At 45.8% G+C, this 26,907-nt stretch overlaps 2 protein-coding genes and 1 non-coding gene across 10 annotated transcripts in view; 2 read left to right on the top strand and 1 right to left on the bottom strand.

The window, feature by feature from the left end:
* The window catches only part of TECPR2 (tectonin beta-propeller repeat containing 2), a 137,486-nt gene extending 125,884 nt beyond the window's left edge, over positions 1-11,602 (bottom strand). For 4 of the 6 annotated variants that reach the window (XM_015144515.3, XM_077941731.1, XM_077941730.1 and 1 more), the window contains exon 1: positions 11,426-11,602. The gene's annotated coding sequence lies outside the window, so the exon portion shown is untranslated. Of the gene's footprint in view, positions 1-3,330; positions 3,831-11,425 lie in introns of those variants that run through there. The other 2 variants (XM_077941728.1, XM_077941729.1) reach the window with 2 other exon arrangements.
* Positions 11,603-11,626: 24 nt separating this feature from the next.
* CINP (cyclin dependent kinase 2 interacting protein) lies at positions 11,627-26,616 on the top strand. Of its 3 annotated transcripts, NM_001266052.1 has the most exon segments (5): positions 11,651-11,699; positions 14,940-15,108; positions 18,606-18,735; positions 24,677-24,806; positions 26,136-26,610. In NM_001266052.1, coding segments are annotated over 5 exon segments (639 nt in total). In that variant the 5' UTR covers positions 11,651-11,692; the 3' UTR covers positions 26,339-26,610.
* LOC114680059 (small nucleolar RNA U13) lies at positions 15,581-15,684 on the top strand. The gene has a single exon (XR_003732133.1). It is a non-coding gene; the product is annotated as a small nucleolar RNA U13 (small nucleolar RNA).
* Positions 26,617-26,907: the final 291 nt, after the last annotated feature.

The raw sequence follows: 26,907 nt of genomic DNA, 5'->3' as shown, positions 1-26,907 counted from the left end.
TTTCTAGTTCATTACTAGAGAAGTTTCTCTGAAAGTGTAGAGCAAAAGAAAAAATATTAAATATAAAATTCTACAACATGGAATGGAAGAGCAGCAAAACATCATCTTTTCTTCAATGTGACCTCGATTCAATGCTGGGATAATAATTCCCTAAACCTGTACAGCATATCCAGTTTTCCAAGCATTTTCAGATTCTATTTCTTTCTTTCTTTTTTTTTTTTTTGAGATGGAGTCTTGCTCTGTCTCCCAGGCTAGAGTGCAGTGGCATCATCTTGGCTCACTGCAACATCTGCCTCCTGGGTTCAAGCAATTCTTCTGCCTCAGACTCCCAAGTAGCTGGGACTACAGGCGTGTGCCACCACGCCTGGCTAATTTTTGTATTTTTTAGTAGAGACAGGGGTTTCACCACATTGGCCAGGCTGGTCTCAAACTCCTGACGCCATGATCTGCCCACTGGAGCCTCCCAAAGTGCTGGGATTACAGGCGTGAGCCACTGCGCCCGGCCTTAGATTCCTATATTTCATCTGATAGTCATAATAGCCAATACAGTGAAGTAGGAAGACAGAATATATCCATGTATGAGAACTTTCTTAAGGGTAAATAAATAATAATAATAATAATTGCATTCCTCTGTGATACTTATGAACCCAATCCAACCTCTTTTGCAGTAATAATAATGGGAATAGCTAATGTTTTTACAGACGCTTCTCAACTTACAATGGGGTTACGTCCCAATAAAACCATCCTAAGCTGAAAATATAAGTAAAAATACATTTAATGCACCTAACCTGCCAAACATCTTAGCTTAGTCTAGCCTAACTTAAATGTGATTAGAATACTTATGGTAGCCTAGAGCTGGGCAAAATCACCTAACCAAAGCCTATTTTATCATAAAGTGTTGAATATCTCATGTAATTTATTTAATACCATATTGAAAGTGAAAAACAGAATGGTTGTATGGTTACTTGAAATACAGTTTCTACTGAATGGTATCGTTTTCGTTCAATCTTAAAGTCAAAAAATAGTAAGTTGAAACCTTGTAAGTTGAAAACTGTCTGCACTTAATACAAACTGTTCTTAGCACATGAACCCATTAAATCCTCACCAAAAAGAGAGGAAAAAAAAAAAAAAAGACCAAGAAGTAGGCATCATAGTTACTTCCATTTTTTTTTTCCTGCAATCCCCAAACATTAGACATAAATGTTCCTCCACTTCATGGGTGTGGAAATTTCTCATTCTTCTTTCCAAGGCACAGAAATAGTAAAGGCTTTGTTTCCTTAAAGAGTGCATACATACACACTCATACACACATTGATGTGCCATAATTTATTTAACTTTTTATAACAGTTATAAATGCTCACTATCAAAAATTTGCTTTTTTTTTTTCCTGAGACTCACTCTGTCGCCCAGGCTGGAGTGCAGTGGCATGATCTTGGCTCACTGCAACCTCCGCCTCCCAGGTTCAAGCGATTCTTGTGCCTCAGCCTCTCAAGTAGCTGGGATTACAGGTGCCCGCCACTACGCCTGGCTAATTTTTGTATTTTTAGTAGAGATAGGGTTTCACCATGTTGATCATGCTGGTCTTGAACTCCCGACTTCAGGTGATCCACCCACCTTGGCCTCCCAAAGTGCTGGGATTACAGGTGTGAACCACCATGCCCGGTCTCAAAAATTTGTTAATACAGAAAAGCACAAAGAAGGCCGGGCACGGTGGCTCACATCTGTGAACCCCAGCACTTTGGGAGGCCGAGGGGGGCGGATCACCTGAGGTTGAGAGTTCAAGACCAGCCTGACCAACAAGGAGAAACCCCGTCTCTACTAAAAATACAAAATTAGCCGGGCGCGGTGGTGCATGCCTGTAATCCCAGCTACTCGGGAGGCTGAGGCAGGAGAATCACTTGAACCCAGAAGACAGAGTTTGCGGTGAGCCGAGATCGTGCCACTGCACTCCAGCCTGGGCAACAAGAGTGAAACTCCGTCTAAAAAAAAAAAAGAAAAGAAGAAGAGAGGAGAAGAGAGGAGAGGAGAGGAGAGAAGGCTGGGTGCGGTGGGTCACACCTGTAATAATGCCAGCACTTTGGGAGGCCAAGACGGGTAGATCACTTGAAGCCAGAAATTTGAGACCAGCCTGGGAAACATAGCAAGACCCTGACTCTACAAAAAATACAAAAATTAGCCAGGTATGGTGGTACACAGAGAATCGCTCGAGCCCAGGAGATCAAGGCTGCAGTGAGCTGATTATACCACTGTACTTCAGCCTAGGTGACAGAGTGAGACCCTGTCTCAAAATAAAAGGACAAAGAAGTAAAGAAAAGTCACAGTCTCATCATACTGAGATATGCCATATACATAGATAGCTATACATACACATATATATAAACATATATGAACACTCGCAGACTTTTTCACTTAATAAATCCTAAGTCTCTTCCATGCCATTAAACATTCCCCTAGAATGTGATTTTTAGTGACTATACTATACAGAAAAACTGCAGAGGATACACTGTATGGATAAACCAAAATTTTCTCAACCAAAAGATTTTAATTTAACCATCATAAACAACAGACACATATCCAAGCATATTCTTGGAGTACACTTCAGGAGGTGAAAATGTTGAATTAAAAAAAAAAATGTATTGCCAAACTGCCTTGAAGAATGTTCATATCAATTTATGCCTCACGTATGCTTTTCCAAAGGACATCTACAGGCCTGTAAGCCACAGCACCCAGATGAGTCAGGACAGCCACGTCTGGGGGCCAGTTGCCCAGGAAGACCCCAGCAGGCACAAGAGAATCCAAGCTATTTCCCTATCTGGGGGCCTCTGGATGGGCTTAGCACCAAGCTTGCCTGTCCTTCACCCACCATTCAGATAGGAGGAGCAGGCTGAGGCCAGTTCCCAGCAAAACTGTCCTCCTGGCAGAAAGAGTGTCTAGGATGGGCTGAGGAAGAGCCACTGTCTCACCGTCCTGTGCTAGGTTTGGGAAAAACAATGCAGACTCAACAAACATTTCTGCTAAGACTTTCTGCTCCTCCTCCTTATCCAATTTTCATCCAACTCCATGTTCCACCCTGCCTAACCCCCAGGTCTCAGACCCACAGCCACAGAACTGACCCTCTTTCCACTGGGGAAGAACTGTACAATGAGTGGCTAATGATACTGAAGTTAAAAAGACCTGAGTTCAAATCCCAGTACTCCTAAAATTACCTGAGGCACCCTGGAAAAATTGCTTAACCTCTCTAGATCTCCATTTACCATCTGAAATGGGATTAGTAAAACATACATCCTAGCTATAAACACAGAGTAAATGAACAATGTCAAAAACACTTACCTATCTTGTATCTTCTACCAGCTGCTTGGGCCATGCTGTCCACGCCACAAAAGGGGCATCATCCCTAATCCCTCCTCCTCTCCTTTCCATGCCCCCAATTCTCCATTCGGTACATCTCCCACACACTCCAGTGTGTCACCCCTAACTCGGGCCACCACTGCCTCTCACCTACAGCTCTCTCTGGTGCCTAGCTCGTCTGCCCGCTTCTCCCTTCCCCCATCCACGTGGCAAACAGAGGGATTTTCCTGATGTGCAAAGCTGATGTCATCACTCCCTTATTTAACACTCTGCAGTGGTCCCCATCCTCCTCCTGCTAAAGCCCAAGTGTCGCTGGCTTACAAGAACCTTGGTGATCTGGCCTCTGCCACCCCAGGATCTCTCACCTGTCCTCCAGCCACACTGAACTGCTTCTAATTACAACAGGCCTGACCTCTCACGTCCTGGCCTTCACATCTTCTACTCCCTATCTCTAGAAGGCACTTTCGTATCTGCTTTAGCTGATGAGATCTCCTAGCAAGCAAGCGGAAGTGCTGAGCTCTTCACCAATAAGTATTGCCTAATGTTATTTCCTCCTTTACAAATCTCATTACCGGCCGGGTGTGGTGGTTCATGCCTGTAATCCCAGCACTTTGGGAGGCCAAGGTAGGTGGATCATCTGAAGTCAGGAGTTTGAGACCAGCAAGAGCAACTTGGTGAAACCCCGTCTCTACTAAAACACAAAAATTAGTTGGGTGTGGTGGCAGGTGCCTGTAATCCCAGCTTCTCAGGAGGCTGAGGCAGGAGAATCGCTTGAACCCAGAAGGCAGAGGTTCCAGTGAACCGAGATTGCACCATTGCATTGCAGTCCAGTCTCAGCAACAAGAACGAAACTCCATCTCAAAAAAAAAAGGTGGGCAGATCACTTGAGCCCAGGGGTTGGTTGGTTTGTTTATTTATTTATTTTTGAGATGGAGTCTCGCTCTGTCACCCAGGCTGGAGCGCAGTGATGCGATCTCAGCTCACTGCAAGCTCCGCCTCCAGGGTTCAAGCCATTCTCCTGCCTCAGCCCCTCGAGCAGCTGGGACTACAGGCGCCCACCCCCACGCCCGGCTAATTTTTGTATTTTTTTTTTTTTTTAAGTAGAGATGGGGTTTCACTGTGTTAGCCAGGATGGTCTCGATCTCCTGACCTTGTGATCTGCCCACCTTGGCCTCCCAAAGTGCTGGGATTACAGGCGTGAGCCACCGTGCTGGGCCGAGCCCAGAGGTTTGACACCAGCCTGGGCAACATGACGAAACTCTGTCTCTACAAAAAATACAAAAAATTAGCCAGGTGTGGTGGTGCATGCCCGTAGTCCCATCTACTCAGGAGGCTGAGGCACGAGAATCAATTGAGTCCGGAGAATCGACTGAACCTGGAGGATCCACTGAGCCCAGGAGTTCGAGGCTACAGTGAGCCATGATCGAGCCACTGCACTCCAGCCTGGGCGAAAGAGCAAGACTCTACCTCAAATCAATCAATCAATAAAAATTTTTTAACATAAAAATAATTTTCCTTATAGTAGCTCTGTCAAAATTATGACATTTAACTTTCAAGAATCCATGCGCTTGATTTGATGCTATCCACTGACAGCTCGCAGCCTCTACACAGCAAGGGCTTGGAGACTGCGGTCTAGCTAGAATGGAGTCAAGGGACTTACCTCAAAAGTGCATTTGCAGAGCAGGTGCACTATTCTACTCCGATAATATGTTTATTTGTGGTGGCTTAGGAAGTCTTAGTGGGTATTACAAAAGGTCAGAATCCCTGGCCATCTCCTTGGCACACTCAGTGATAATCCTACCAAAAGCAACTTCAGAACCCAGGGAGGGAGCGCACAGCTGCCCTTGCTAGGCTCCAGCGGGTACTAGAAACTGTCACAATTGTCTGGCAGGTAACAGCATAACCACGTTTTGAATCAAAAGTGTTGTTCAAGCTGAAATCCTAGTATTCACCCTCAATTCCTCTGTTTCCCTCACCCGTACAACAATCTCTCAACTCAGTCCATCAGCCCTATCTCCAAGCCTCCCTCAAGCCTGCCGCCTCCTCACCAACTCTGTGGCCATGCCACAGTAGAAGCTATCATATCCCTCGCCTACACTGCTGCCATGGTCTTCCACGCCTGCCCCCAGAAGCCAGGCTCATTCAGCTGTCAAAATTAGCTGTCTGACTTCACTGAAATGAAAAGCGCTTGTGTTCCAAAGGGCACCATCAAGAAAGTAAAAATACATCTAATCCACAACACTGACTAAAATTAAAAAAAAAAAAAAGACAACCCACAAAACGGAAGAAAATATCTGCTGGTTATATATCTGATAAGAGGTTTTACCCAGAATATATAAAGAGCTCTTAAAACTCAATAATAAAAGACAATTTTAAAAGCTGGGTGCAGTGTCATGTGGCTACAGTCTCAGCTACTTGGGAGGCTGGGTGGGAAGATCGCTTGAACCCAGGAATTTGAGACCAGCCTGATCAACACAGCAAGACTTCATCTCAAAACGACAACAAAAGACAATTTTACAATGGGCAAGGTCTAAGAAACATTTCTCCGAAGAAGACACACTAATGCCCAGTAAGGCTGGGCGCAGTGGCTCACATCTATAATCCCAGCACTTTGGGAGGCCAAGGCAGGTGGATCACCTGAGGTTGAGAGTTCGAGACCAGCATGGCCAATATGGGGAAACCCCGTCTCTACTAAAAACACAAAAATTAGGCTGGCATAGTGGCGCATGTCTGTAATCCCAGCTACTCAGGAGGCCGAAGAAACGAGAATCACTTGAATCCAGGAGGTGGAGGTTGTAGTGAGCCAAGATCACACCACTGCACTCCAGCCTGGGCGACAGAGCGAGACTCTATTTCAAAAAAAAAAAAAAAAAAAGGGCCAATAAGCACACGAAAATATGCTCAGCATCATTAATCATTAGGGAAATGTAAATCAAAACCACAAGAAGATACCACTTCACACCCACTAGGATGGCTACTAAAAAAACACAGAACATGTGTTAGCAAGGATGTGGAGAAAACTGTATACATTGCTGGTGAAAAATAAAATGGTGCAGCCACTAGTCAGTGGTTCTTCAAAAGGTTAAACACAGAGTTACCATACGACCCAGAAATTATATTCCTAGGTTTATGCTCAATAGAAATGATAACATGTCTACAAAGAATTTGTAGATAAATGTTCATAATATCACCACTCATAATAGCCAAAATGTCAAAACAACCTAACTGTCCATCAGCTGATGAATAGACAAACAAAATGTGGTCTATCCACACAATGGAAGCCTGTTCAGCAATAAAAAGGAGTGAAGTACTGATTCACGCTACAACATGGAGGAATCCTGAGAACATTATGCTAAATAAAAGCAACCAGACACAAAACACCACATAGTATATGATTCCACGTATACGAAACGTCCAGAATAGGCAAGCTATAGACAGAGAGTAAGTCAGTGGTTGCCCAGGGCTGGGAGAAGAAGGGGTTAGGGTGTATTGCTGAAGGGTAGGGAGTTTCCTTTTAGGGTGATGAGAAAGTTCTAAAATTGATGTAGTGAAGGCTGCATAGCTGTGAATACAGTAAAAACCATGGAATTGTATACAAATGTGTGAACTGTGTGGCATGTAAATTATATCTCAATAAAGCTGTTACCCCCCAAACAACAAAGAGAAAAATCGGTTCCTTCAAAGAGAAATCAGACCATACTACCCATTCTACTCAAAACTCCTCACTTGTTCCCCAGTGCTCCAAGAATAAAAACCAAATGTCCCATGTAGTCTAAGCCCTTCACAGCTCCCCGTCACCTCTCTACCCATCTCCACTTGTCCTCCAAGTTCTAGCTCCACTGACCCACTCTGTCCTGCTCAGGTTTCATAATTATTTCCTCCATGCAGAATGAGTGATGATCTCACTTCATTTATCGGGCTTCTTCTCAACCATGGGGTCTAGCTTAAATATCACCAACACAAAAAGGCCTTCTCTGACCAGATCACTTAAGAGTACCCACTGTCCCTTCTTTCCTCTATCACACACGCTTCATAATTCTCATTACAACCTCTAATTGCTTTATTTGCTAAACCATTTAAAAATCATCTCTTCTATGAGAATGTAAGCAACACGAATTCTCTCTTGCTTACCAAGGTAACTCCTAGTATCTAATAATATCTTTGGCACAGAGTAGATGCTCGGTAAAGATTTGTTAACTTCAGGTCTTACTGCAAAACAATAGTCTCAATCCAATCTTTAAAACTGGCCTTGGCACAGTGGCTCACGCCTGTAATCCCAGCACTTTGGGAGGCCGAGGTGGGAGGATCGCTTGAGGCCAGGAGTTCAAGACCAGTCTGGCCAACATGGCGAAACCCATCTCTACTAAAAAATACAAAAATTAGCCGAGTGTGGTGGTACACACCTATAATCCCAGCTACTTGGGAGGCTAAGGCAGGAGAATCACTTGAACCTGGGAGGTGGAGGCTGCAGTGAACCAAGATCGTGCCACTACACTCCAGCCTGGGCAACAGAGTGCTATTCCATCTCAAAAATAAATAAATAAAAATATAATGAATAATACTTCCTCAGTCATGAATATTTCAGTTAAAAAAATACAAAACACCACTCTACGGCATTCTTCAAGTTACTATGCTTCCTTTCCCCACCAGCCCCATCACTCTCATAACCCTGGAAGGTGCAGCTAGGCTTCACTGCTGACTGCTAACACCCAACTGCCACCATGATGGCCAATTTCTCAAAACTGGAGCTAGGACTAATACAGAGTCTATGTCATCCACTTAGCAGTACAATAACCATGTTATCAGAGTGCTCTGACTACACTAATGGTTTAAGGATTCTCTCCAAAATCCCTAGGAAGCAACAATTCGTATCCCTATTGTAGAATCTGCATTTGAAATCTGGCTACGACATCTATTAATTATTTAAGTATTAAATTCTTTTTTTTTTTTTTTTTTTTTTTTTGAGACAGAGTCTCGCTCTGCCACCCAGGCTGGAGTGCAGTGGCGTGATCTTGGCTCACTGCAAGCTCCGCCTCCCGGGTTCACGCCATTCTCCTGCCTCAGCCTCCCGAGTAGCTGCGACTACAGGCGCCCGCCACCTCACCCGGCTAGTTTTTTTGTATTTTTTAGTAGAGACGGGGTTTCATTGTGTCAGCCAGGATGGTCTCGATCTCCTGACCTCGTGATCCACCCGTCTCGGCCTCCCAAAGTGCTGGGATTACAGGCTTGAGCCACCGCGCCCGGCCAAGTATTAAATTCTTAAGGAGGAATGTAATGAGACTGAGGCAATCATTTATCTTCTAAACAAAATTTTGTCACTTCCTTGCTCCCATCCCCATCGGCTACCCAATGGTCACAAGCTAAAGCCTAATACAAGCATGGAAAGTAGACATTACAACAAAACAGTCTATATCTAACTTCATCTCAGGCCACTCTTCATCCACACACTGTGCACTTCCTAACTTAGCAATCACCCCTCTACTTGCTTCTTATCCCAGCCCTGGGCAACCACTGATCTCCTCTCTGTCTACAGCTTGCCTATTCTGGACATTTCATTTAAATGGAATCATATACTATGTGGTGTTTTGTGTCTGGTTGCTTTAACTTAGCATAATGTTCTCAAGGTTCCTCCATGTTGTAGCACAAATCGGCACTTCGTTCCCTTTCATTGCTGAACAGGCTTCCATTGTATGGACAGGGCACATTTTGTTTGTCCATCCATCAGCTTTCCATCACAGTCCCTGCACACACCACAACCTATATGTCTCTGTAGAACGAAGTCCCTTTCCCCTCTTCCCTTTTCCCTCATATGTACCCTGTAAGAACTAGTCCTCCTCCACCAGGAAGCCTTCATAGATTCCCTCAGATATTTGGTTGGTCTTTCTCTACTTTCATAGAACTCCATGACGGCAGTTATTACACAGCACCATCATTATCTGTTTTCTCTCCCCTTCAATGGACTCTTTGTCATCTTTGTCTATGTTCTTCTAGTCTATATACTTTGTGGTGCTTAAAAAGACCAATAAAGAGTATGGTACAATCAATGCTCAATACATGTTTGTTGAATGAATCTCTCTCTCAAAGCACTGTGCTAGATTCACCCAAGTATGATAGCCCTAAATATAAAATAGTGGCAAAAATTCGGTGGAACTCTTATGTCCAGGTCCAAAGAATACATTCATTTTAAACTGAACACACATCTTGAGTAACAGCTCCCTTCTACCTTAGCAATTCACAAAGCCATCAACTACTCCCTTCTAACTTTACTGAGCTCTCTGTGCATTACTGAATCTAGAAATCTCTTCATGCTTGACACCAAAGCTTTTTATTATAACCCCTTCCTGATCTATTCCTCATCTTCCCAAGTTCAATCAACTGCCTCTGCCTGATGCCTGTTTCCTTCCTTTTCTTCCTACTAAGTTCCAGTAGCCATTTTGTTCAACTCATAGAGAGGCTAGTATGAAAAGAGATTCTCCCCAAACTTAAGTGTAACTTCTTTAAGAAAAAATTGGAAAAAAAATCCAGTAGATGACAGTCTTCCATTGAAAAAGACATGTGGGTATAATATAGCTGATGTCTGCCTAACAAAAACTACTTTCTAGTCACTCCTTCATAAGAGGGTTATCCTCATTCCATCTTCCCCACCACTGGTTTTCCAAGGCAGTCCTGAAAATTCAATTTGTGTGTCCCCTACACTTGCACTTAGTTCTCTCTTTTAAAGTTCAAAGGCCAGACCATGATCTCCCTGAGGCAGTGACCGGGTCTGTCTGGTTCACCACAGCATCCCTAGAGCCAGCCTGGCACAGTGGCTGGCATACGATGGCCAAATAACAATCAACATGGGACGTAAGTCAGGTTAACAACAACAACAAAAACAAAGTCAGAGGTTTATCAAGGTACATTATAGCTGGGTGTGAGAAAACACAAAGTCCTGCAGCTTAAAAGACCAGGAATCACTGGTGATCACAAGGAGCTACAGTGGCTTCATTCCCAGATTCTACCTATGCCCGCGATTTGGGTTTGCGGATTTCCCAGAACTCTCTGTTTACAAGACCTTGGCTGCAAGGAGGCAGTCAACAAGTGCAACTGATCACTCCAGTAGATGAGAAAAGAATGTACCCAGTTTGGTATCCCACATTCTGCCAACAAATGGAACATAAGTCACAGAACAGAATAAAATTCCTGAATCCCAATAAGAAAGAGAGGAAGAAAAAAGGGCAGGGAAGAGAAATGGAAGTAGAGAAGGAGTAACTAAAGTCATGAGAAGTCAGAGACATATCAGAACGGACTAGAGGGCAAGAAGGCAGGCTAGCACAAATTGACAGCAGAGGCTCCCCTTTACTGAAATGTACAGCGGCAGGCACCATGCTTAACTTTACATGCACTGACCCATTTAATCCTCTCACCAAGCCAGAGGTAGAAACTATTCTCATCTCCATTCCACTGGTGATGAAACCGGAGCGGCGTGAGGTAGGGCACTTGCCCCAGCACAGAGCGAGGAAGATGCCGCTTTGACCTGCCCGGGTCTGACTCCAGGACACCCCATTCTTTAACCCTTACTACCTATTCTGCCTCCCAGGCCTTCAAATAGGGTTGGGAAAGGAGTCATTCGCTTATCCATTCATCGAACACTGAATACCAACTGGGTGAGTGTCAAGGCCTGGGGCCAGGCGCCGGTGGGCGGATGTAAGGGACGCGGGCTGCGAGTGGGGGACAGAACGCGACGTCAATCCTAAGGCGAAGGAGCACAGCCCGCGGCCAGACCGGCAGCCGGGGTGCAGGGTGGGACCGAGGGCACGGGGCGCGCCGCGGAGGCCTGAGGAGGGGCGGGCGGCCCCCGCTCCCCGGCTGCGGACCGCCGGCTTCCGCGGGCGGCAAGCCAGGCGCTCAGTGTGTTGTGGCATTTAGTGTCCGCCACTCCGCGCGGGCGAGACCGCGGGCGAGGGAGGCAGGGCGGACGGGCATGGAGACCCTGCGGGGCTGAGGCAAGGGAAGAGTGGCCTGGGGGAGGCCGAGGAGGGGGCGAGGGGCCAGGCGTCGGGGGCGTCGGGGCCGCCTGCGGCGTCGCGGGACTCACCTCCCGCGGCAGCCCCTCCGGACTCGTCGGCCCCACCGGGCCGGAGGAGGCGGGGATGGACTCCGGGCCGCGGGGGCTGCCGGGAGCCCGTTCCCTGGGCAACGGGGCCGACACCGGGGCCAGCACCGAAGAGCGGCAGTTGGCTCCGCCGGGGGCTAGAGCGGCAGAGCCACAAGTGGTAGCGGGCGGGGCGGACGTGACGCAAATGCGTTTCCGGCGGGGGTGGGCGGGGCTTCGCCTCTCCTTCTAGGGATCTCTGCGGACCGCATGGAAGGTGCGTGAGATGGGTTCCTTTCCCGGGGCAGGGTGGCTGTGAATGTTACTGCTTGGGCCGCAGGTTGGGCCAGAAGCTGAGGAGCTCCCCGGATTAAATGAGGTTAAATGGAGGTCAGATGCCTTGCCCCAGCCTAGCCCGCAGGCCCCGCGCAGCCTCTGCTGGCTGCTCGGGAGACAGTTTTGCCGAGCCTCCGTTTTTTCACATGTGGAGTGACAGATGAACGGGACGATATACGCAAATGAGTGTCAGCAGATCAGACACCCAAATTGTAATTATTTTCACTATAAATTAGCACTAACAGAGTTCACTGGGTGCCAAGCCTTGCATGCTCAGCTCCTCCAGTAACTCCTCTCTGAACTGCCTTGTCAGAACATTCTGCATGTAATGAAAGCTGGCTTTCGCCTAGTGCTCAGTCTGCTGAGTGCTGCTCCACGTACTTTAAGTGGATCATCTCATTTGAACCTCACAGTGATCCCATGAAGTAATGTCAACCCCATTTTGCAGATGGGGAGTAGAGGCTCAGAGGGGATAAGTAACTTAGTCACTGTGCCCTCACCCTGCCCTGTCCTGTGACGCTGATGACTGGTCTGTCTTTACTGGCCCTTAAGTTTCTTGAAGTCAGTTATGTTTTTGGTTCCTAAATATGTGCCCAGTATGAGTCAGGCTGACCATAAATCAGATGTGGTCCTGCCCTCAGAATCTCCTGCTGGGGGAAAACCCTCAGACAGTTATAGAACAGGTGGTAAGAGCTATTCCTCCATTTACCTCATTTTATGCAAAGCCTCCTATGTGTGGAAGGTTTGAAAGAGAACAAGACATAGTTCCTACCCTAGTTGAATTCCCAGTTTAGCAGGGAATATAGACGTTAAACAAGCAAATACACTCCACCGATGAATATCGTGATAGCAGAATTACAGGATGTTCCACATATCTACCCCCCAACTTGGGGGATCCAGGAATACTTCTCTGTGGAAATGACTTTCTAAAAACCTGAATCAGATAATTTCACTGCCCTACCCAGAGCTTATTGCTCACTCCCCATTGTATTAGGTTAGTGCAAAAGTAATGGCAGTTTTGGCCATTAAAAGTTGTGGCAAAACCTGTTACTTTTGCACCAGTCTAATACTTAGAATAAGTCCAAACTTCTTATCTTAAGCTATTAGGTTCTAGTTGTCTGATCACCTCCTCACCCACTAGTCCTTTTCTGTCCATTTCATTCCAGCACACTGGTTTTTGTTTGTTTGTTTTATTTTGTTTTGTTTTCTGTTTTTTGAACTCACCAACCTCATTCTCATAATTAGGGCACATGCTACTGACCTACCCTTTTTCTGGCTTTTCATCATTCAGATCTCAGCCTGAATGATACCTTCTCAGGGGGTCACACTAACACAAGACCCTGTTTTATTTTCCACGTACACTTACCATGATCGGAACTGATCGTGGCCATTTAAGCGTTTATTATCTGCCTCCCCTTTGGAAAGTAAGTTGCTTGAAAACGGTCCTGATCCATCTCATTCAATCACTTCATTCCCCCATGCCTGGCATATTGTAGACAGTAAGCAAATATTTGTTGTTTAAGTAAAGAATGAGTGATAAATCAATATGATATTTAAAAGTGAGGATACTAAGTATGAGGCAGGGGAGTGGGGACACACACAGATAGGAAAAACATTCCAGGTCAAAGTCAGAACTTGGACAGAGCCAGCTCTGAGGCACAGAGGGCAAGTGGGAAAGGGGGAAGCTGAAGGGATGGGCAGAGCTTGGATAGTAGAGGCCTTGAGCTAACAGGTGAGATACTGGGTTTTTGCCATGTGCCAGGCCTCACAGCTTCACATATATTATCTCATCTCAGCAATCCTATGAAGTAGATACTATTTTTATTCCCATTTTACAGATGAAAATGTTGAGGCTCTGAAAGGTACATTAATTTGCCCAAGATCTCACAGCTGGCAGAGCTGGGATTCAGACGCAGGCAGTGTGGTCTGACTCGAGACCTCAAACCATCCAGCTGTTGTGTGTCCTGGATTCCTGAAGGGGACTTTATCCTGTGGGCCGTGAGAAGCCTTTGCGGGGTTCAAAGTAGAGAAGGCGAGAGGGCACCGGAGGGCTGGGGGAGAACAAACAACCTGAGTTGGCTCTTGGTGGTCTGGGGGTTGCTTCCCACAGGCAGTGGGATCCGGGTACATCTTGGAGGATAGGCGTCATGAGCCTGAGGAAGGAAGGCGCTTTCCTGCAGAGAGAACACGTGCAAAGGCCTGCAGGCACCTCAGCTTTTCAAGAGCTGCCAGTAGTTCATTTTCACTGGAGATTGACAGGGGGCCAATGTGTATGTGTGGGTTGATGTACGTGTTGATGCAGAGGGGTAGCTAGGTCTGGAAGGACTTTGGACTTCCTCCTGATTTCCAAGCAGGGCCGTGGCAGCATCGTGATCAACTCTGCATCTCTGTTGTCTCAGTGTCTTGAAATGATTAGCACTCATGAGCCATGCCACTCTGAACAAATTTAAAGTATCAGAGTGCCTGAGACTAGATAGTGGAAGTACTCAGGAGTCAGGGCTAGATAGATTATCCTGTAGGGAAGGTAACCGGAGCCATTGAAGAGTTTTAGCAGAAAGTCACAACTTTACCTTATTTCCAATCTTTGGAAAACAAAGGGCTTAAGGTAAAAATTTTGCGGAGCCATTAAGCTGGAAAAGGATTCAGCTATATCTGGTGAATCTTAAAATGTTAAAAATATTCTATGTAGGCCGGGCGCGATGGCTCAAGCCTGTAATCCCAGCACTTTGGGAGGCCGAGACGGGCAGATCACGAGGCCAGGAGATCAAGAGACGATCCCGGCTAACACGGTGAAACCCCGTCTCTACTAAAAAATACAAAAAAACTAGCCGGGCGAGGTGGCGGGCGCCTGTAGTCCCAGCTACTCGGGAGGCTGAGGCAGGAGAACGGCGTAAACCCGGGAGGCGGAGCTTGCAGTGAGCTGAGATCCGGCCACTGCACTCCAGCCTGGGTGACAGAGCAAGACTCCGTCTCAAAAAAAAAAAAAAAAAAAATATATATTCTATGTTGTCTTCTTCCAGGAACCTTCACATTCATTCAGACTTTGTAGTTTCCACATTTATTTGTCCAGTTGATACAGCATTTGAGATAGTTTTACTGTTGAAAATTATGAGGACATTTGCCCTCCAACTATGATTGTATATTCCATGATAATAATTTTGTTTCTTTTATACCCTATCAGCAAAGACTGTTGGAATTGTAACGCCCAGAAAACCTGTCTTATCTGTCAGTGCAAGAAAAATTAAGGACAATGCGGCTGATTGGCATAATTTAATCCTGAAGTGGGAAACCCTCAGTGATGCAGGTTTTACCGCTGCAAATAATATTGCCAACTTGAAAATCAGTTTATTGTAAGTACATATCGGTTTTTCATGCTCTAAGTTTTTCACCCTTAATAACTGGGGAAATATCAACATGAATAAATTTGAAAATAAAATATTAAGCAAAAAAAGCAAGTGGTAAGATGACACATGAGACAAAATTATATTCCTTTTTTTTTTTTTTTTTTTTGAGATGAAGTCTCACTCTGTTGCCCAGGCTGGAGTGCAATGGCGCAATCTTGGCTCACTGCAACCTCCACCACCTGGGTTCAAGTGATTCTCCTGCCTCAGCCTCTGGACTAGCTGGGATTACAGGCGCCTGTCACCACACCCGGCTAATTACTGTATTTTTAGTAGAGTCGGGGTTTCACCATGTTAGTCAGGATGGTCTCGAACTCCTGACCTCACATGATCCACCTTCCTCAGCCTCCCAAAGTGCTGGAATTACAAGTGTGAGCCACCACGCCTGGCTATTCTGATTTTTAAAACCATAGATTCTTTGATTCTTTTGTAGTTCATAGGCGTGATGATTGGGTTTTCATGCTCATGTATGACCTGTGCCTTCCTCAAACTTTGCTATGATGTTGACACAGTATGTAGCTGATATGGAAAAAACTACCATGGATTCTTTTTGTCCATTTTTTGATTTTACATAAACAAAAAACATATGTTAGTGTTTCCTTTATGTCTCGCTTTCTTTTTCTATTTTTATTTTTGGAGATGAGTCTCACTCTATCCCCCAGGCTGGAGTGCAATGGTACGATCTCAGCTCACTGCAACCTCTGCCTCCCAGGTTCAAGCAATTCTGCTGCATCAGCCTCCTGAGTAGCTGGAATTACAGGTGCCTGCCACCAAGCTCAGCTAATTTTTGTATTTTTTGTAGAGACCGAGTTTCACCATGTTGGCCAGGTTGGTCTCGAGCTCTTGACCTCAGGTGATCCGCCCACCTCAGCCTCCCTAAGTGCTGGGATTATAGGTGTAAGCCACTGCACCCAGCCATGTCTCACTGTCTTTCAACATGGAAGCCATCCATGTAATGTAGAGCCACTATTCTGGTTCTGTTCTTTCTCATTGCTGTTTAATAGTGTTTACCCACATTAGACCTCTCAAACTCTGCCACTGGTTTATCAACTAAGTTATGTAATGTTCTCAATCTTTTGTTGTCATTTCAGCAATGTGCACAGCATCTTTCCCAGGAATAGGTTCCATCTCAAGAAACCACCTTCTTTGCTCATCCGTAAGAAACAACTCCTCGTCTGTTCAAGTTTTCTCATGAGATTGCAGCAATTCAGTCCCATCTTCAGACCCCACTTCTAGTTCTGCTTCTCTTGCTTTTTCCACTGGCAGAGTAGATTTAACATCATTCTTAAGGGCCCTAGGAGTTTGAGAATGGTAGATGAGCACTGGATTCAACTTAAAGTCACTAACTGCAATATCCCCTAACGAGAGGGTCAACCTGTCTCTTGAAGCTTTGAAGCCTGTCATTGACTTCTCGGTAGTTGTGAATGTCTTGGATGACATGTTCTTCTAATAGAAGGCTGTTTCATCTACATTGACAATCTGTCATATCGTGTAGCTACCTTCATCATTGATCTTAAGTAGATCCTCTGGATAACTTGCTCCAGCTTCTACATTAGTGCTTGCAGCTTCACCTTGCACTTTTATGTTATGGAGATGGCTTTTGTCCTTAAACCTCATGAACCAAATCCTGTTAGTCTCAAATTTTTCTTCTGTAACTTCCTCATGTCTCTCAGCCTTCACAGAATTGAAGAGAGTGAGGGTCCTGCTCCGGATTAGGCTTTGACTTAAGGGAATGCTGTGTCTGTTTTGCTCTTCTGTGCAGACCCCTCAAACTTTCTCCATATCCACGCTAAGGCTGTTTCACTCATCATTCACATGTTCACTGGAGTAGCACCTTTAATTTTCTTCAATAACTTCTCTTTTGCCTTCACAACTTGGCCAACTGTTTGACACAAGAGGCCTAGCTTTTGGCTTATCTTAGCCTTTTTTTTTTTTTTTTTTGTACAGATGGAGTCTCGCTCTGTCGCTCAGGCTGGAGTGCAATGGTGCAATCTTGGCTCACTGCAACCTCCGCCTCCTGGGTTCAAGCAATTCTCCTGCCTCTGCCTCTCGAGTAGCTGGGACTACAGGTGCATGCTGCCACGCCCGGCTAATTTCTTTTGTATTTTAGTAGAAATGGGGTTTCACCATGTGGCCCAGGCTGGTCTTGAATTCCTGAGCTCAGGCAATCCACCCGCCTCGGCCTCCCAAAGTGCTAGGATTACAGGCGTGAGCCCCCGCACCTGGCTCCTTATCTCAGCTTTTGACATGCCTTCCTCACTAAGCTTGATCATTTCCAGCTTTTAATTTTTTTGTTTCTTAAATTGGCCAAAGTATAGCTTTTGATTTAAAATGAGAGATATGCAACTCTTCCTTTCACTTGTACATTTAGTGGCCAATGTAGGGCTATTAATTGGCTTGATTTCAATATCCTCCTATTTCAGGAAATAGGGAGGCCCAAGGAGATGGGGAGAAATGGGAGCAGCCAGTCAGTGGAGCAGTCAGAACACACAACATTCATTCATTAAGCTCGCTGTTACATGTGAACATGGTTCATGGCACCTGAAAACAATTAAACTAGTAATATCAAAGATTATCAATCAAAGATCGTAGATATAATAATGAAAAAGTTTGAAGTGTTGTAAGAATTACCAAAATATGATACAGAGACATGAAGTAAGCACATACTATTGGAAAAAATGGCGCTGGTTGATTTGCCGCACATACATACACAGGGTTGCCACAGGCCTTCAATTTGTAAAAAATGCATTATCTATGAAACTCAGTAAGGTGAAGCATAGTAAAATGAGGCATGTCTGTATTCCTGGATTGTGAACTCTTTGAGGAAATGATCCATGTCTTGTTCATCTTTGTACATCCAGCACCACGCCCTATGCCAACGATGCCACACAGCTGAATGTTGTTTTTTTTTTTTTGAGACAGTCTTGCTCTTTTGCACAGGCTGAGTGCAGTGGTGCGATAACAGCTCACTGCAGCCTTGACTTCCTGGGCTTAAGTGATCCTCCCACCTCAGCCTCCTAAGTAGCTAGGACCACATGCGTGTCCCACCATGCCCAGCTAATTTTTACTTTTAATTTTTGTGGAGATGAGGTCTCACTATGTTGCTCAGGCTGGATTCAAACTCCTGGACTCAAGCAGTCCTCCCGCATCCACCCCCCAAAGTGTTTAGATTACAGGCATGAGCCACCAAAACCAGCTGTCATGGCTGAATTTAACTGACTTATTTTGGTGCAAAATTGAGTGACCAATGGACATATTCATTGCACATATAAATAATAACTGAATTTATATCATAATGATATGAAAGAACAATGCTTATGCAAAATGTCCCACGTAACTATGTTGATATAGAGGTTTGCAGAATTTATTATAAGGAAATAAGGCAAGCTTAAAGAGTTTATAAAGAGTATATTTTGTACACACCTCTTATTTTCTATTTTGTTTAGGAATAAAGACAAGATAGAACTAGACAGCAGCAGCCCAGCCTTGAAGGAAAATGAAGAAAAGGTGTGTCTGGAATATAACGAGGAACTGGAGAAGCTATGTGAGGAACTGCAGGCCACCTTGGATGGGTTGGTAAGACATAAAGACACAGGCCACTTGTGGTCACTGTTGCTGAATCCGATGGATGTATTTGGGATTCACTTGACCACTGGCCATCCCTTCCTCCTTCTCAATCTCCTCTGATGTTCTCTTCCTCTGCCTGCCACGTAAATCTTAATGTTCCCCAGGATGCTGTCTTAGACATTCACTCCTCCTGTGCATCATCCAGGGAAATTTCACCCACTTTCCGGTCTCATCACATAGTAAAAACTTTTTTTTTTTTCGTGAGATGGGGTCTTGCTTTGTCGCCCAGGCTGGAGTGCAGTGGCGCGATCTTGGCTCACCGCAACCTCTGCCTCCTGGGCTCAAGCAATTCTCCTGTCTCAGCCTCCAGAGTAGCTGGGACTACAGTTGCGCTCTACCACGCCTGGCTAATTTTTGTATTTTTAGTTGATACAGGGTTTCACCATATGGTCAGGCTGGTCTCAAACTCCTGATCTCAGGTGATCCACCTGCTGGCCTCCCAGAGGGCTGGGATTACAGGCATGAGCCACTGCACCCAACCACAGAGTAAATATTTTAGGCATCTAGGGCCAGCCAGTCTCTGTCTCAGCTACTCATCTCTGCCACATAGGACTAAACAGCCATAAACAATATGTGTGTAAATGGATGTGGCTGTGTTCCATGAAACTTTATCTTTGTTTTTTGATTTTTTTTTTTTTTTTTTTTGAGATGGAGTCTCACTTTGTCACTCAGGGCAGAGTACAGTAGCATGATCTCAGCTCACTGCAAACTCCACCTCCCAGGTTCAAGTGATTCTCCTGCCTTAGCCTCCCAAATAGCTGGGATTACAGCCTCGCACCACCACATCAGCTAATTTTTGTATTTTTAGTAGAGACAGCATTTCACCATGTTGGCCAGGCTGGTCTCGAACTCCTGACCTCAAGTGATCCGCCTGCCTCGGCCTCCCAAACTGCTGGGATTACAGGCATGAGCCACCACACCTGGCCTTTTTTGTTTCTGTTTGTGTGGTTTTTTTGTTTGTTTGTTTTTGAGACAGAGTCTCACTCTGCCACTGAGGCTGGAGTGCAATGGCGAGATCTTGGCTCACTGCAACCTCCGTCTCCCGGGTTCAAGTGATTCTTGTGCCTCAACCTTCTGCCTAGCTGGGATCACAGCTGCGCACCACCATGCCCAGCTAATTGTTGTATTTTTAGTAGAGATGGGGTTTCACCATGTTGGCCAGGCTGGTCTCGAAGTCCTGGCCTCAAGTGATCCACCCACCTCGGCCTCCCAAAGTGTTGGGATTACAGGCTTGAGCCACTGCACCCATACAGGAAAACTTTTTTCTTTTTGAGATAGAGTCTTGCTCTGTCGCCTAGGCTGGAGTGCAGTGATGTGATCTTGGCTCACTGCAACCTCCATCTCCCAGGTTCAAGCGATTCTTCCACCTCAGTGTTCTGAGTAACTGGGATTACAGGTGCGTGTCACCATGCTCGGCTAATTTTTGTATTTGTAATAGAGACGGCGCTTTGCCATGTTGGCTAGGCTGGTCTTGAACTCCTGACCTCAAGTCATCTGCCCACCTCGGCCTCCCAGAATGCTGGGATTACAGGCGTGGGCCACCATGTTTGTCCAGGAAAACTTTATCTTTGGACACTGAAATTAAATTTTGTATAATTTTTATGAGTCACAATCACTATTGTCCTTTTGGTTATTTTCAACCATTTAAAAATGAAAAAACCATCTTAGCTTGTGGGCCGTACAGAAATAGGCTGTGGGCCAAAATTGACGTGTGTTCCAGGGATAATTTGCCCATCCCTGGTACAGCACATAAGAGACTAAAGTGTTTGTTTAATGAACTAATAACTAAATTTCAAAACCTACCATACTGGCCACTAGATGTGAAGATAATACCACCTTATTTCTTTGCTAGGCACAGGAAATTAGGTTTTACACATATTTGAACTTGGATAACTGAAGCTTACCCGTAAACGTTTAAGATCTTTATATTTTCACCTTTTTATTTGTTTGTTTGGAGACAAGGTCTTGCTCTGGAATGCAGTAGCGTGATCACAGCTCACTGCAGCCTTTACTTCCTGGGCTGAAGTGATCTTCTCGCCTCAGCCTCCTGAGCAGCTGGGACTACAAGCATGAATCATCATGTCCGGCTAATTTTTAAAATTTGTTTGTAGAGACAGGGTTATCATGTTCACCAGGCTGGTCTCGAACTCCAGACATGACGTCATCCTCCCACCTTGGCCTCCCAAAGTGCTGGATCACAGGCGTAAGCCCTGGCACCCGGCCTTAGCTTTTCTGTCATGTCTTCTTTCGGCTTCAGGATCCCATATGACATTGAGTCCCTGTGTTTCCTTAGGCTCCTTTTGGCTGTGACGGTTTCTCAGACTTCCGTGTTTTTGATGACTTGGACAATTTTGAGGAATACTGGTCAGGTATTTTGTAGAACGTCCCTCAATGGAGATTTCTCTGATGTTTTTCTCCGAATTAGACTGAGGTTATGGGTTTGTTTCAGAGGAGGACCACAGAAGTAAAGTGCCATTTCTATCACATCGTATCAAGGGCACATACTGGACATTCTGTCATCAGGACTTTTCTTTGGGTCTCACCTATTGCCCAGGCTGGTCTCAAACTCCTGGGCTTAAGCAGTCCTCCCACCTCAGCCTCCCACAGTGCTGAGATTCCAGACGTGAGCCACTGTGCACGGCCAGGACTTTTCACTGTCGAAGTTGACCTTGATCACCAGGCACACCAGGTTCCTCTGCTGTGGAGTTGCTCTTTCTCCTCCTCCCATGCTGTGCTCTCTGGCAGGAAGTCACTATGTGTAGCCCATACCTAGGGGGTAGGGACGCTTTCACCACCTCCTTCAGGGTGCAGTATCTACATAAATTATTCAGAATTATTCTGCATGGGAGATTGGTTCCCTCCCTCCCATTTGTTAAATTTTTTTTTTTTTTTTTTTTTTGAGATGGAGTTTCGCTCTTGTCACCCAGGCTAGAGTGCAGTGGGGTGATCTGGGCCCACCGCAACCTCTGCCTCCCAGGTTCAAGTGGTTCTCCTGTCTCAGCTTCCCAAGTAGCTAGGATTACAAGTGTCTGCCACCACACCCAGCCAACTGTTGTATTTTTATTTAGTTTTAAAAAAAATTTGTTTTAGCCAGGCGTGGTGACTCATGCCTGTAATCCCAGCACTCTGGGAGGCCCGAGGCAGGTGGCTCACCTGAGGTCAGGAGTTTGAGACCAGCATGGCCAATATGGTGAAACCCCATCTCTACTAAAATACAAAAAATTAGCTGGGAGTGGTGGCAGGCACTGCAATCCCAGCTACTTGGGAGGCTGTAGCAGGAGAATCACTTTCGGAGGTTGCAGTTAGCCGAGATCACACTACTGCACTCCAGTCTGGGCAACAGAGTGAGACTCCGTCTCAAAAAAAAAAAGTCCGGGCGCGGTGGCTCACATCTGTAATCCCAGCACTTTGGGAGGCCAAGGCGGGTGGATCACAAGGTCAGGAGTTCAAGACCAGCCTGGCCAAGATGGTTAAACCCTGTTTCTACTAAAAATACGAAAATTAGCCAGGGGTGGTGGTGGGTGCCTGTGATCCCAGCTACTCAGGAGGCTGAGGCAGAGAATTGCTTGAACCCAGGAGGCGGAGCTTGCAGTGAGCTGAGATCGCACCACTGCACTCCAGCCTGGGTGACAGAGTGAAACTCGTCTCAAAAAAAAAAAAGAAAAGAAAAGTGGTTTGGGAATAAGTTTTCATTCTATGTTCAAAACCAAAAGTTGATTTTATAAGGGTATTATTATTATTATTATTCCTATTTTCCTCTATCGGTTAAGGAGCATGGTTTCCAGACCTGGTCTGTGTCTTTCATAAGTTTGACCTTCTGGGGGTTGCATGCACTGTTTTCCCTAAGCTGGGCTAACATTTCACTGTGGTCTGTGTTTGCTGTGGGAAGAAGCCACCAATGTTGAAATGTAAGGGGCTGTTGTTTATGCATTGTTCATTCAGGGATGCACGTGCCTATGTGACCTGAATTCCTTATTGATGGCTGAGCGACAGAATTGAGCATGACTTCTCGCCTGGGGTCAAGGCTCCAGAATTTCCCTTATTCTCCTGTTATCAGCTTTTCTTAGAATCAGGTGGCACCAGGGAGCTGCCGCAGGACTCAGAGGAAAGAGCAGAGGACTGGGTGTTAAAACTTGGTGTCAGAAGGCATGGTATCGAGTTCTGGCCTCATCCCTCTCAGCTCAACCTGGAGCAGTTTCCCAGCTGTGAAAGGGAAATGATGAGTCCTGCCTCTTGGGGTTGGGCCAAATAAAATATCAAACCGTAAAAGATTTGGGAAACAAGTAAAGTCCTGTAAAAATTAACATTAGCTGCATTTAGTGCTTGCCACTTCCAATGTAATTGGAGGGTGGTTGGAAGGACCAAGTAAAGGAATTAATATTTTTGACAATTTATATATCTTTTCTTATTTCCCCCCCATGTATGTAAAGTCAGCTATACTTAGGAGTTTAAAATTTGGTCTTCATAGACCTATGCTACTTAAATCTGAAATCCTAGTTACTTTACCCATTAATTTTCTTTATCAAACCCTTACATATCTCCAAGTAGGTGCTTCACAAATACTAACTCAATCCTCTTCACCACGCTGTGGAAGTAAGCCCACCATTGCCCCTATTGTGCTGCCTGCTGTGTGCAGGGCGGTGGTTCAGTAGCTCCCACAAGTGGCTGTGCACATCATGCAGTTACAGGGCTTAGGACAGAGCCTGGCCCCCACTGAGGGACCATCAATGGCAGCTCGCCACGTTTCCTTACTTCCTGCGTGAAGTGTTGAGGGCTCCCTTTCTGTGTTGCCATTTTATAAACAAGGAAGTCAAGGAGGTTTCCGTAAACAAAGGCAGTTAATAAGAGAGGGTCAGGCCTGGTGCGGTGTCTCACGCCTATAATCCCAGCACTTTGGGAGGCCGAGGCGGGTGGATCACGAGTTCGGGAGATCGAGACCAGCCTGGCCAACATGGTGAAACCCCATCTCTACTAAAAATACACAAATTAGCTGGGTGTGGTGGCACACGCCTGTAATCCCAGCTACTTGGGAGGCTGAGGCAGGAGAATCACTTGAACCCGGGAGTCAGAGGTTGTAGTGAGCCAAGATCCCGCCACTACACTCCAGCCTGGCACTGCACTCCAGCCTGGCACTGCACTCTCCAGCCTGGCACTACACTCCAGCCTGGCACTGCACTCCAGCTTGGTGACAGAGTGAGACTCCGTCTCAAAAAAAAAAAAAAAAGAGTCAGAAATGAGCTCATTTGATGCCTTTCTCTCTCACTTCTTAAAAGCAGCAAGAGCCAGCCAGGCGTGGTGGCGCATGTCTGCATAATCCCAGCACTTTGGGAGGCTGAGGTGGGAGGACCGCTTGAGCCCAGGAGGTAGAGACCAGCCTGGGCAACATAACGAGACCCTGTCTCTACAAATTAAAAAAAATTAACTGGGCATGGTGGTGCACACCTGTGATCCCAGCTACTTGGGAGGCAGTCGAGGCTGCATGAGGCACGGTCATGCCACTACATTACAGTTTTACAACTTGGGCAACAGAATGAGACCCTGTCTCAAAAAAAAAAAAAGGCAGCAAGAGGCTGCCTTGGGATTCCCCCAGGACTTTGGGCCTAAAACATCAGTGCTCTTTGGAAATCCTAGTGAAATGGCACTCAGAAACCTTTCTTGCTCTAGGACTGGAAATCTGGGGTTTATTACCAAAGTAATTCAAATTAATGGAATCATAGCAACTGTCCACCTTCGTCTCCCTGGGAATTTGCTGTACTTAGAGTTAACAGTGTTTAGTTATTGGAATTTTTATCACAATAGATGTACACTTCTTAGCTTTGAAATCTTATAGGTATTGAATCTGAGACTGGATATTTGAAATATTATCATATTCTAAATGAATATGTTTCAGACCAAAATACAGGTGAAAATGGAAAAGCTGTCTTCAACTACCAAGGGAATTTGTGAACTAGAAAATTACCATTATGGGGAGGAGACTAAACGACCCCCTCTGTTCCACACTTGGCCTACAACCCATTTCTGTAAGTAGTTCCTTCTCAGTTAACTTTCAGGAGGGTAAAGGTTATTAAGGGCATTTAGTATCGTTTACATCTGGTACTTTAAGAAGCTGACAAGGCTTTGAAATTCAATGCGAAAGTATCTATCGGGAGGAAAAGAGACAGAGGCGCCTTAAAATAAACATTTCTTCTTGGCTTTAATTACCTGGTTATCAGCAGAGTATATTAAACATAATCAGAGACCCGTGAAGCAAGCTGCTGTTATTAGGCCTCTAAAACCAGTGGGACAGAGTGAATTCCACCTCCTCTGTGGAAGCAGAAATCTCTCGTTTTGGGGGGGAAGGGGAGAAAGGGGTTTTTTTGGTTTGTTGAGGTTTTTCTTTTCCTTTTTGTTTTAATTAAAAAACAAATTGAGGTCACTGCAGCCAACCTCATGGAAGATGACTGGGAAAAATGAAAGCCATGACTTTAATAAACTCTAGGAGGTACTTCTTAAAGGGCTATTTTAGCTTTATTAGTTCAAGACAAGGGCTAAGCTGTTTTATGTTGATCTGAGACTTTTTAAATAAGGCAGGAAAGGGGAAAATCACCTGGTGGAATGTGTTTAGTGATATATTGTCAGTTTGAGGGGAATCTCCTACTTATAATCACTGTAGGTCACCTAAGGGTCAGGTAGAAAAGGTTATATATACTTTTTTTGAGACAGAGTCTCGCTCTGTCACGCATGCTGGAGTGTAGTGGTGCAGTCTTGGCTGGAGTGCGGTGGCGCAATCTCAGCTCACCACAAGCTCCGCCTCCCAGATTCACGCCATTCTCCTGCCTCAGCCTTCTGAGCAGCTGGGACTACAGGCGCCCGCCACCATGTCCGGCTAATTTTTCATGTTTTTAGTAGAGACGGGGTTTCACCGTGTTAGCCAGGATGGTCTCGATCTCCTCACCTCGTGATCCACCCACCTCGGCCTCCCAAAGTGCTGGGATTACAGGTGTGAGCCACCGCGCCCGCCCTAGTTTTTGTATTTTTTAGTAGAGACAGGGTTTTGCCATGTTGGCCAGGCTGGTCTCAAACTCCTGACCTCATGTGACCTACCCACTTGGGCCTCCCACAGTGCTGGGATTACAGTCGTGGGCCACCGCGCCTGGCCTATATACGCTTTTATTTCACTCTGCTGACGATGTTATCAAATTGTACTAATCTGTACCAGCTAGAGTGGTAAACTCCATCGGGCCCTTCTTCCTTTCAGTGCTGTTGCTAATTCTGGTTTTTAATTAAGAGCTGTTAAAAATGTAGTTCTTCCTGAGTCAAGACTACATTCTTGAATCACTGCCATTAAGGGACACTCACGTTTCTTTCAGATGAGGTTTCACACAAGCTCTTGGAGATGTACAGGAAGGAGCTGCTCCTGAAGCGCACAGTGGCTAAGGAGCTTGCACACACCAGGGATCCTGACCTCACCCTGAGCTACTTGTCCATGTGGCTGCACCAGCCCTACGTGGAGAGCGACAGCAGGCTGCATCTGGAGAGCATGCTGCTGGAGACGGGCCACCGAGCTCTGTGACATCCTGAGACGGCTGCGGACACTGGCTCCTTCCACTTCTCACCAGGCAGACAGTCTCCTGCCTAGGACCCAGTGCCGCAGGCCTGGATCAGACCTCAGGATCAGACCTTCTTGGGGTCTTCTGGCCAGAGCTTGTCACCAGCCCCATGGCCTCTCCAGGCATGCCCATGTCCACAGCCCGCGGCCAGCCCCATGTGGTGCCGCTCAGCCTCCTCTGCCCCTCCTGGGAACCCGTCACTCGTGGGTGCTTCTGAGTAAAATCAATGAGTTTCTGAGCAGAATGAGTGAGTGATCTGGTTTCTATAAATAAGGCGTGCTTTGTACATTTGTGTAGAAAATCCTTGGTTTAATATTTTCACTTTATGCCTATCTGATTGTTGAAGTTTTTATGAGAATATATTAGTTTTTGGGCCAGGTGCAGTGGCTCACGCCTGTAATCCCAGCACTTTGGGAGGCCGAAGTGGGCAGATCACTTGAGGTTAGGAGTTCGAGTCCAGCCTGGCCAACATACTGAAACCCTGTCTCTACTAAAAATACAAAAATCAACCGGCATGGTGGTACGTGCCTGC

The sequence above is a fragment of the Macaca mulatta genome, chromosome 7, assembly GCF_049350105.2.
Source record: "Macaca mulatta isolate MMU2019108-1 chromosome 7, T2T-MMU8v2.0, whole genome shotgun sequence".
In the NCBI taxonomy this organism is placed as follows: domain Eukaryota; kingdom Metazoa; phylum Chordata; class Mammalia; order Primates; family Cercopithecidae; genus Macaca; species Macaca mulatta.
Note: the sequence above shows the minus strand (reverse complement) of the source record. Positions and strands in the feature narration are given on the sequence as shown.

Coding starts and splice junctions, on each gene's coding strand:
- CINP (XM_028850381.2), top strand. Junction 15,109..18,605: donor AACTTGAAAATCAGTTTATT/GTAAGTACATAT, acceptor TATTTTGTTTAG/GAATAAAGACAAGATAGAAC. Junction 18,736..26,135: donor AGGCCACCTTGGATGGGTTG/GTAAGACATAAA, acceptor CGTTTCTTTCAG/ATGAGGTTTCACACAAGCTC.